At 39.9% G+C, this 12,508-nt stretch overlaps 1 protein-coding gene across 1 annotated transcript in view; it reads right to left on the reverse strand.

Annotated features, from left to right (window-relative positions):
* Positions 1-12,508, reverse strand: part of LOC123690452 (L-dopachrome tautomerase yellow-f2-like) — a 30,400-nt gene that overhangs the window by 6,219 nt on the left and 11,673 nt on the right. Inside the window, 4 exon segments of the mRNA XM_045633880.1 lie at positions 1,342-1,515; positions 4,634-4,690; positions 5,159-5,257; positions 6,890-6,919. Coding sequence (XP_045489836.1) covers positions 1,342-1,515; positions 4,634-4,690; positions 5,159-5,257; positions 6,890-6,919 — 360 coding nt within the window.

Raw genomic sequence — 12,508 nt, forward strand, 5'->3', positions numbered from 1 at the left:
ATTGCCAAAAAGCAGCTCATACCGGATTACCAATTCGGTTTCAGAGATAAACATTCTACCATAGAGCAGGTCCATAGAATTACAAATAATATTGAAATAGCACTAGAAGAACAAAAAGTCTGCTCCACGGTCTTTCTAGATGTAGCTCAGGCTTTTGACAAAGTGTGGCACCGAGGACTTGTTTACAAATTGAAGAAACTACTGCCTCGTCAATTTTCAAATATCCTCGAGTCATATTTAACACAAAGAACGTTTAGGGTACGACAAGAAGATGATTATTCAGAACTGAAACAAATAAAAGCTGGGGTGCCGCAAGGGAGTGTATTAGGTCCGGTCCTGTACCTCTTATACACGTGCGATATCCCTGAACTAGAAGATAACATAATCGCGACCTTTGCCGATGATACTGCTATCATGTCTACGGCAGCTACTGAAAAGGAAGCGGTAGCAAAACTACAAAGAGCTATAAATATTGTTGGCTTGTGGACCAAGAAGTGGCGGATAAGACTAAATCAGTCGAAATCAGTTCACATTAACTTTTCCAACAAGACATCAAATTACCTGCCAGTATACAAGTGATCCAACGTTTCCAAAACAAAGTGCTCAGGGGAATAGTCAATGCTCCCTGGTACATTCGCAATTACGACCTCCACCGGGACCTTAATGTTGAGGACGTCGCTACAGTAATAAAAAAGACTGCTGGAGCACACGAACATAGGCTCCACCATCACGTGAATGTCGAGGCTATCCAACTCCTTGACACCACGGGCTTAGTGAGAAGACTGAAAAGGACAAAACCATTTGAACTAGTGATTTAGTGATAATGTACGTAAATATCAAGTGCTAAAGAGTGTCTGCAACATAGAACACAAGAACAGAGTGTCTTCTTCCCTTTAATAGAGACTGTAAGTAGTGTTATTGGACACTCACTTATATAATAATCCTTTTTAGTAAATTAGGTTAGACTTAAATTACTTATTAGTCTTAAGTTAGGCTAGATCGTAATGTTCCATGATGTCTCAGTGAAGACACATGTATATAGAAAAAAAAAAAAAAAAAAAAAAAATCTTCTGGAGCCTGGTTGGTCATACGCTTAGATTATTTCTGTTTCGAGTAAGTATTATACTGGTGAAAGCCACCATTTGCTTTCAATATGTTTTAAAAGCCTTGTGAGTACAAAAAATAAAAACAGTTTTGTCATAATATTTAATTCCATAAATGTACGAAACGAACGAACGAAAAGGTATTTAATATGGATTTGTTTAAATAAGCTACTTTCAAACGGACATTGTAGAAAATAATATTAAAAATAACACAAATCCTTTATTCGGATATACTCACCAGAAACCCTCAAATTTTCAGACAGTGGGTTGAAATTGAAGTAATTATGGGTGATTCGCCAGCTATCGTTATCTCTCAGCGAATACACAATGATACCATTTGTTGTCAAATCCGGGACATAGGCATATGCGTCTGCGCAGTTGTTTGTTATATCCACTGTTATTGATGCAAGGCCTAGAATAGAGTTAATTTTATTTATTTATATACTAAATAAATCTATCTCAAAATAAAAATAAAAAAAATTACAATTGGAACGAATCACTGATGGCGGCTACAAAATATTTTCAAAAACGTTACGTTAAAAACTTTAATAATATGATATGTTGCAACTTAACAACATTCACTGCTATGCGGATGACAGCACTGGGGACACTCTTTACACTGGCCGGGCAAGTATTTCTCGGGCAGATGTCGATGAGTACCGGAACAAACTTGTGTCTGAAGTAGAAACCCTACTACGTGGAGTCTCTGACTGGGGCAGACCTACAAGGGAACCTAAACCATTGCGCTGCGGCGCAAGACTTGTTCTTGCAGTCCATGGCGGAGCTGGGGGCGAAAGTTGCGGTTGTTTCTGAACCATACTACGTGGCTCAGCGGAGCCACTGGATGGGAGACACTTTGGGGGTGGTGGCTGTTATCGTAAGTCCGATGGATATGGCTATTACCCTTAGAGAAAGGGGGCCTGGGTTTGTCATGGTTGACTGGGGGCTTTGTTCGGTAATAGGCACTTATTTCTCCCCTAACAAGCCGCTTAGAGATTTCGAAAGCTTTATTGGTGACTTGGGTCGTGCGATCCAGCGGGCCTTGCCCAGGCCAGTTATCCTGATGGGAGATTTAAATGCTAGGTCCACCGCCTGGGGTGACACTTCTGTAAACCCAAGGGGGCCGCTTCTGGAGGAGTGGGCGGCGGAGTTAGGGCTTATATTTATAAATAGGGGGACGGAGCCTACATGTGTACGACCACAGGGAGTGTCACGGGTAGATGTCACGCTTGCTTCCTCAAACTTCGCATGGAGGTTGTCTGGATGGGAGGTAATGAGGGATTTGGAGACGTTTTCAGATCACCGTTACATTAGATTTGTCGTAAATGCTTCTTTAGGACCACCTCTGAGGTCGCGGACCAGTCGTCGGACTTTTCCGCGTTGGACTGTTGGTCGACTTAACCGGGAGCGAGCGGAAGAGGTTGCCATTGTTCAGGCGTGGTGTGCGGATTCAACCCCGGTTGAATGCGTAGAAGAAGGCGTCCGCAGACTCCAACGGAACATGACTGAGGTGTGCAACGCCTCCATGCCTAAGTGGAGACCGCCACCTCTGCGGAAGGCAGTCTACTGGTGGACTCGGGAAATCGAAGAGCTTCGCAGGGTATGTAGTAGTGCTAGGAGGACTTATCTTAGGAGTTGCCGACGAAGAAGTGATGATCCGCAGGTCAGAGAGGGATTACGGTTGGCCTACTGTAGACACAAGAAGGTTCTTCAGGTGGCCATCTTAGACGCCAAGAACGAGGCACATAAAATGTTCTTAAAGGAGTTAGACAGTGATCCCTGGGGGCGCCCTTACCGAGCAGCTCGGAAAAGGCTGAAGGGCGCAGGGGCTCCACTAACAGAGACTCTTGAGCCCACCTTGCTTGATAATGTGATCTCGGGGCTTTTCCCTTTGCCTCCGAACATTGTCCTTCCAAGAATGGTGAACTCGGTGGTGGTGGGGGACGTCGATAGAGAGCAAGCTCCTGAAGTGACTGACCCAGAAATAGAGTCCATACTTTGTCGCCTGAAGAGCAGAAAGAAGGCACCAGGTCCAGATGGCTTGCATGCTAGGGTCTTAGCGGTAACTTTTCCCCACATGGGGGAAACCATTCGGGGTCTGTTTAACTTATGTCTACGTAGTGGACGGTTCCCGATAGCATGGAAGGAGGGCCAATTGTGTCTCATCCGAAAGGAAGGTCGTGCGCCGAACAGCCCTGGAGCTTACCGGCCCATAATTCTCTTAGACGAAGCTGGTAAGGCGTTGGAATGGATTATTGCCTCTCGTTTGGGCCGTCACCTCTCGATCGTCGGGCCGGACCTGGACGAAGCCCAATATGGCTTCCGGGCTGGTCGCTCTACAATCGATGCTCTCACGGACCTAAAACAGCACACCAAGAGTGTAGTCGAGCGGGGTGGGAGGGCGTTAGCAGTGTCTCTCGACATTGCCAATGCCTTTAATAGCCTTCCATTTGGCGTGATCACAGAGGCCCTTAAATTTTTCGAGGTTCCCCTGTACTTGCGCCGAATAGTAGGGAGCTATCTGGAAGGACGACAGGTCGCTATTGTGAACGGACAGGGAGAAATCGTTCGCTATCCGGTGATGTGCGGAGTTCCACAGGGATCAGTTCTTGGACCGTTTCTGTGGAATATTAGCTATGATTGGGTGCTGCGAGGTGCACTGCTTCCTGGGATGCGCCTCTTCTGCTATGCAGACGACACTCTAGTCGTAGCGAGCGGAGGGTCATTTGGGGAGGTGGCTCAGCTTGCGATGGCCGGTACAAGGCTTGTTGTTAGGCGGATCCAGGCCCTGGGTCTCAAGGTGTCCCTTGACAAAACGGAAGCCCTGCTATTTCATGGCCCAAAGATGGGTCCTCCTTCGGGGGCGGCATTGGTGATTGAAGGCCTTAGGGTTCCGGTGGCCCCCTCCATGAAATATCTTGGTCTTGTTTTAGATGGTCGCTGGAATTTCGAGCCCCATTTTAAATCTCTCGAGGGGAGACTTGTGAGGGCGGCAGGAGCACTTGGCACGCTCTTGCCTAACCTTGGAGGCCCATGCCAGAGCGTGCGCCGGCTGTACTGCGGAATCATTCGCAGTATGGCCCTGTACGGGGCCCCCATTTGGGACGACGCGCTGAGCAGGCGGACGAACCGTATGCTTATACGGAGGCCGCAGCGAGTGATCGCGGCTCGGGCAGCTCGCTGCTACCGTACAGTATCGTTTGAGGCGGCCTGTGTGTTAGCTGGAACTCCTCCTTGGGAGCGGGAGGTAGAAGTGATTGCTGCCTCATACCGCGCGAAGGCCGAGGTAATGGATAGCGGGAACGTCACATGGGGGGAAATAGCGGGGCATGTGAGGCGTCATGCCAGAGACATTCTTTTTAAAAGGTGGTCTGACGATCTTGCTACGCCCCGCGCTGGTGCATTGACGGTAGGGGCAATCCGCCCAGTCCTAAAAGACTGGGTGAATAGACATTGGGGTGCTGTGACGTTTCGGCTATCGCAGATATTGTCTGGGCATGGATGCTTTGGTCGGTATCTTCATAAGGTGCCTGGCGATCGGCCATTTTGATCGTTCAAATCTATGTAGTTCAACGTGGCTGGTATTCCTGTAATTAATAATTCACACTGAAAATGTTTAGAACTGGCCAGTTAGAAACATTGCTAATTAAGACTTTTTTGAATTTCAATTTTAGAACTCTTTGGAAACATAATTTAGTATGTTGCTTCATTTGTCATTTGTTTTTTTGTGAATTGGCGGCAAATCTAAAACTCTTGTTACACGTGAAAATGAACCTAACTTGAGATAATTTTCTGACAATGATTTAACCCGACTTTGATTGAGGGCTTACTCAAACAATCGCTGCGATTAGCATTTATTAATGGGATTAGGTGGATCACTAATTGAACATAATGTTTTCATTTCGATATTTTGTCACCATACAGATTTTATGTAACTACATACCTTCAATATTTAATTAATTTAATTTATGATGGCAAACGTATAAGTTCTTGACTTGACCACGATCCGCCCTTGACTCTACCAAAACACAATCTTTAAAAAAAAATTACTATACCATATCTACGTCGAGGTAATGCGATGAATAATCGATGCCCAACTTTCTCGGCACCCATGGGCACATTGTTGTATTGTATGAAGAATTTGTTCGCGTCAGCTGTTATAAAATTCACATTATAAACAAAATATGTTTAGTATTGTTACGAAGACGGGTCAACTGCAATGTTTTTAGATTTTTCCACTACTTAGAGAACTTTTCAGCAGGCTGAAATATGATTTATGACCGTTTCAGGAGAGGGTCAATCACATATTAGAAAATCGAAATTTACACAATGTTGCCGTAGTTTTCAGGAGGCTGAAACATTTTTTCAGTCGGTTTCAGAACACGTATAGACGAATGGTACACTTTTCAGCAGACCCGTTTTCAGGCGTTTTCAGGCCTGGTTATACCCCTTCGATGAAGGAATATTCTAGAACGAATTTTCTAGGTGTGGGACAAGCACTGTTTGATACGCGAAAGAGAGAAAAGATAAGAACCTTCTCGAAGCTAGACCGAGAACTCTAGAACGTCGTACGACAAGCACGTAGCAGTGTGCGAAGGAGATAGCAAGTACGCGCGTTCTAGAATTAGGCGATCGCTACTCAGTAGCGCTCCCGCCTAGAAAGTTCTCGTAAACATCGGAAACATCGTTCGAGATTCTTCCCAGGGATATATAAGTGAGCCGAAACGCGACCACTCAGTTCAGTTTTGAATGCGATTCCAAGCGATAAACACCGAAGAGAAAAAGTGCGAATAAGTGCGAACCAGTGATAAAGTACTGAGTGTTTTAAGTGATTAGTGACAGTGTTTCATTGTGTGTGTTTTTAGTGCTTTTCTGTGCGTCATTTCCAGATATTAGTGTTAACGAATTCCTCGTAGATTTTATTGAAATAAACCCTTGAAGAAATCGACGGCAGTTTCTATCCGATCCGCTAGCTCGTAACAGTATGTTATACTTATAACAAAATTATCACTAACATTACAAAAATCACATTACATACATTTACTAAAAATCTCAAACAATATCTTGTTAAGCTGTCCTATACTGATACAGAAAATATTCTTATTGTACAAAAATAGTATAAATATAAATGTGTTACTTAGAAATAATTAAGCATTACTGTTAAGATGTGAAAAGGAACAGACTGGCTGCCCACAAGACAGGGAATCCTAGTGTGGGGGCCAGTGCACTCTACTTTATCGAAACATTCCTGTATATAGTGTCTAATAAAGTTGTTTCTTTCTATGTAACATAATATATATAGGTATCACTTATTAAATTTGAATCTTCATTACATGATATACCTCGCTTATTATTATTATTACTTGTATTAAATCAGTTTATTGTATTAAATACTTTGTTTGTTTGTTCCCTTTTGTAAATCTTTTTATTATAATGTATCATGTATTCCATCTGTGGCTATGTTCTCGGTGTATTTGTTTTTTGTGTTAGCTGTAGGAGTACAATATAAATAAATAAATAAATAAATAAATTACAAAACCCAACAAAATGGAAAATATCATGTGGCCGTTCCTCAGCCTGATGGACCGATATCCAGATCAAAATAAACGATGTATGTCTGGATAGCCGCCACCACAATTTGAAATAAATCTTCCTTTAGTTTTGTAGTGTTTTGTTTGTGATTTTCACATTTAACCTTCTCTCCCTTTACGTAGCAAAAAATCAGTTTGCCGAATGCTAATTATATTATATTATATAAAATGAATAAGATAAAAATAATTGCTTACCATTTGTATCAGGCGGAGTTGTCACAGGTCCTTAAAAAAAGACATAAAAGTACACATACACAGACAAAACTATTAATATATAAGTAGTATATGTATGTAACCGGGTACTACCTCACCCCTTATTTCTTAGTTAGAGACGACCTGACCTGAATTTTCCTCTTAAAAATTGTGAAAATAAAAAATACTAATTTCTTAAAAGAGACTTAAACTAAATCGATATTAAATAATTGTTGATTTTGAAAGCTGCTCTTGATTTCACCGATGTAAGAATATTATTGAAATGATTACTAATTAAATAGTTTGTATTGTGTATTCCTAAAATAGCTCTTGTTTTGTGCAATGGCTGCTGCCTGGGGTCGTGCAAGTTTTACGTAAGCACCATAGGGGGTCTTTGATTTTCTTATTTGCTGATTACGTCAACAGTAATTATTTACTTTTACACACTGGCGGCGCTGGTTGCTGATTATATTATTTATATCTAATGAAATTTTAAGTGGACTGTATTTTTCTAAGTATGGTTGCTCAATATTTGGGTCTTATATTGGAGAAAGAAAGAAAGGACACGGCACAGTACCTTCAACCTTCTTGGCTTCCTTTCTTATGGCTGGATGTGGCTTCTTGCTGCTGGATTTGGCTTCTTCCACTAATTTTATCACAGACACCGAAAAGTATGTAACGATATATATATCCCAAAACAATTATTACAATAGACAGTAAAAGATAAATAATTAATAAGGTTAAATGAAACGATACGAGCGTGCGGAGTCCGAAACAAATATCAACACAATGCGAGGCGTCCAAATTAATACTACCCGCTGCTCAATTTCCCTTTTTCTTAAATGTCGACGCATTATTGTGCGTCACCTACAGCCCGTTCCGGTACTAGTGCCGTCATAGGGAAGGACATTAAGGAGGTTATATTGAGCAACCATTAAGATAAAAAAAAATGCGAATTTGGCGCAACCATTCCCCCGGGCTTGAAGGGTGGCCTTCAAAAAAAAAAAAAAACAATAAACAATAAAATAAACTAATGTAATAAACTAAAATAAAAAATAATACAATAATCGAAAAGTTCATTAAGCTTAATAATCTACCTAGTGATCTATTAATCTAATCTATACAAATGTAAACTAACTATTCTCGAGGTAAGGGACAGAGACGTACTACAGGACGTATGTAGGAACCTGTAGCCGTACGAACGCGGACCACACGCGTGACACCGTTTGAACCAGGGAAAACTTCCTCCACTATTCCTAACGGCCAGTGAAGCGGCGGTGCATTGTCAGCAATAACAATAACAACATCACCATTAGAAATTGGGTTAACTGGCGTGTTCCACTTGTTCCGCATTTGCAATGTATGAAGGTAGTCAGCCTTCCAGCGCTTCCAGAAGGACTGCACTAGCTTATCAACTAACTCATGGCGTGAAAGCAAATGTATCTTCTTCGATTTCTCTAGCTGGTAGATACTTAAGCGGTGTTAAGTTTAAAAAATGAGCGGGTGTTAACGCGAGAGGTTCCGAAGGATCATTGGATAGCGTGCGACACAGTGGCCGCGAGTTCATCACTGCCTCGATCTGTGCAAGTACCGTGCTGAACTCCTCGAACGTTAGAATTTGATCACCTATCACCCGGTATAAATGAGTCTTTACACTTTTGATTGCCGCTTCCCAACTACCACCAAAATGTGGAGCGTTAGGCGGAATCATTCGCCATGTAATACGATTTTCGTTTAATACGCAGCGAAAGTCCTCACTGAATGCGTTAGAAAAAATGAAATTTTGAAGTTCGCTTAAATAGGAACGTGCACCAATAAAATTAGTTCCATTATCGGAATAAATGACTTGAATTGGACCTCTGCGCGACATGAATCGTTTTAAAGCATTCAGAAATGAGTTAGTACTTAAATCAGTTGCGGTTTCTATGTGAATCGCTCTTGTCACAAGACATATAAATACGCAGATATAAATCTTTTCACTTTTACTACCCCGTCTACGAATAGGGGTATATGATAAATCACTATAGAATTTCTTCCATGCTTTAATAATATGAGGAGGAGCAATCTCATCCCAATCCTGTTTTAAAAGCCAAAGCTCCTTTATTAGAAGTTTTACGTATAGTATGAAAGGTGCGGCAAAACCTAGCACGTCCCATAAACGGGCAATGATAGAAAGCATATTACGCTTAGTTGCTGTGACATTAGTTAAGTTACTTACTTCGAACGAGAAGGTATCTGATTTTGAATCCCATTTTACACTTAAAACTTTATGAAACTCATTTGAGTCAAAATGAACTGCTTGCGGATGCAAATGATGGGAAGGTAAAGAAGAAAGTAACTTTTCAGAATTACTAGACCATTTTAAAAGATCAAATCCACCAGCTGAAAACATTTTAATAAGTTGAGAGGATACTTCAACTGCTTCGGGAATCGAATCGCAACTACAGCAAATATCGTCCATATAATAATTACCACGATCAATAACGTCAGCAGCCAAAGGATATTTGGCCCTTTCATCATCGGCTAGTTGTTTCAAAGTCCGAAGCGCTAAATATGGGCTTGAAGATAATCCAAAACAAACGCGCTTAAATTCAAATAATTGTAACGGATCAGACGGATCAAATCTATAATAAACGCGTTGATATTTATTATGTTCAGGAAGGGTTTTCAGTTGTAGATACATCTGTTTAACGTCAGCGCAAAAGGTGATAGGGAACGTTCTAAACCGAAGTAGAACTGCAAATAAGTCAGGCTGTAAGTTAGGACCGACATGTAAAATATCATTAATCGATATGTTATTATCAGTCTTCGCGCTGGAATCGAGCACCATTCTAACTTTGGTGCTTATAGATGACTCACGAATTACACCGTGATGTGGAATAATGTAACCTATATTGTCGCACTGATCTACTACAGGAGAAATATAATCTTTTTCCAGATATTCAATGAATATTTTGTCGTATGCCTCACGATAACTAGGCGATGACTGTAATTTACGTTCGAGTGACATAAACCGCTTTTTAGCTATGTCCATAGATGAACCCAGATTAAGAGGGCTTTTCTTGAATGGAAGTGCAACAACATATCGACCTGACAATTCACGATACGTGGTAGTCTTATATATGCGTTCACAATCTTCCTCTTCCTCACTAAGGAAAGCGGAAGACTTAGATGACGGCTCCTCAAGCTCCCAGAATCTTCGCAAAATGTTTTCTAAAGGGATACTCGAGTAGGCGCATAAAGTCGATGAACTTTTTATATTAAAATTTGTAGACAAAATAGGCGCTTCACCCATTAAAATAAAACCAAATGTGGTTTGAACAGCATCAGGCATACCAGGCGGTCCCTGGATACGACCCTGCTTGAGTAGTTTCGAAAACAGCTGCGCACCGATTAACATATCAATCTGACCGGGTTCATGAAATATATCATCGGCGAGCGGTACGTTAAACAAATACTCCAACTTCGATCTATCAACCTTAGAAGTGGGTAAATAATCCGTAATGCGTTTCACGATTAAAGAATTAATAGAATATTTAATATTTTTAACAAACCGAGAGGATATAACAATATTGGTTGCTCCTATTATATCATTCGAACAGCCACCAAACCCGTTCACAAACATAGGTTCGGAAAACGTATTGTTATTTAATAGTAACTTTTTACAACACTCAGTCGTTATAAAATGATTTTGAGAGCCGTTGTCTATAAGACAACGCAAAATATGCGGGTTACCACGCGTATCAAGAGTACATACGCGGGCAGTACCAAGTAAAACCGTTGACGGTTGTGATATTAAAGTATTCGCTTCATTCTGCAATGAACACAGAGAAATCAGCGCGTGATAGTTATTAGGTTCGTCAAAGGAGCCAGACGCGACGCGCGGGGTACTGTCGACTAGCAATGACTCACGCTGCGACTCAATGGCTTGCGCGTTTGATCGCAGTCCATCGATAGCAGGTTCGAACGGTTTCTCCTGTTTATTGAACAAACTGGAATTTAACAAAAAACGCAGCAATGTATTGTGCGTATTAGAATTACATGTTTTACAACTTTTAACAGAATTACAATTTGTGGTTTTATGTTTTACGCTAAAACACTTCACACAATAATTTCGTTTTTTAATGATATTGAATCGTTCTTTTGCATTTAATTTTAAAAAATCAGGACAACCGTATAACTGATCATGATTTTTACTATGACATAAAGGACATTTTAAATTAGTTTGATCAGAGTTAGAAGTTACAAAAGATTTCACGGTTTTGGCATATTTATTATTAGCCGGTTTAATAATAATAGAATTTGTTCGATCCAAAACTTTACACTGTTCTCTTAAAAACATAACTAATTGCGTGTAACAGGGTAATTTTTCTTTTCTAACAGAATTCTCAAATGAAATAATTGTTTCGTTATCTAATTTTTTAAGTGCCAAAAATAAAAATAAAAAATTCAATTTATTAGGTATTTCTAGGTTTTCAAATGCTGCGATTGATGTAACAAAATTATCAAGAAAATTATTTAAACCCTCTGTAGAAGAACTAGTTAATGTTTTGAAATTATAAATATTATCTAAATACTGAAAGCCGAGAGACCGTATATCTTGATATTTATCAACCAAGGTAGAATAAATTAAATTATAATTATTCGCGGTTGGATTTATGCCAGCGATCACAGTTAGGGCCTTACCTGTTAGTTGCCCACAAAGATAAAACACCTTTTCTGAGTTCGAAATTGACCCATTATTATGCACTAAATGATTAAAGGCTTCATAAAACGACGTCCAATTATTTGGGTCGCCATTAAACTGTGGTAATTTAATTGGAGGCAATTTCAATTTCGGGTGATCTAATTTCTCCTCAGGTGAAGTATTTTTAATTTCCTGCAGCTTACTTTGTATGGTTGCGTACAGGTCCTCAAAGGACTCCCATGTTTGAAAAGAAGGAGTGAACTGAGGGTTATGCTTCATTTGTTCAATATATTTTAATTGAGTTACTAACTCATTAAATTCACTACGAAGTACTACTTGTATATTAAACGTTTTAATTTGGAAATTTTTTTCGTCTTCTTTACGAATACGACAAATCGTATAATGATTGCATCTTAGAAAAATACGAATTTTGTCGGGCTTGTAATAATAATATGGAACTTTGAACATGTTCTAACTCGATTGGTGAACATTCACCGGCCTTTGTTCTTGTTCTTTTGTCCATATTATCTACAAATAATTATTAATCGTTTCAAAATTAACTTTATAAATAAAAAAAATTAAATATGAACAATACGATTAAATTAAACTATAAACAGATTTATTTCGATTGTTAACTATGAAACAATTTTTAGAAAAAAGTGATGTAGGTACTAATGTTACGCATGATCATTCTCACCAAATCAGGCACAATATATTATTAAATACGTAAATACGTAATACGGGATATGAAATACGGATAATAGATTTATAAATACGTCATATAATATTTAAAATCTATATTAAAATTGTCGTTATACAGGTAATAAAAAAATGCCCACCTGCAATTTCACCTAACGAACAAAATTGAAAGAAAATATACGAAAATAAATATGCCTAACTAAGAGATATGATACATATACGGCTCGAAAAGGACC

The sequence above is a fragment of the Pieris rapae genome, chromosome W (assembly GCF_905147795.1).
Source record: "Pieris rapae chromosome W, ilPieRapa1.1, whole genome shotgun sequence".
In the NCBI taxonomy this organism is placed as follows: Eukaryota; Metazoa; Arthropoda; class Insecta; order Lepidoptera; family Pieridae; genus Pieris; species Pieris rapae.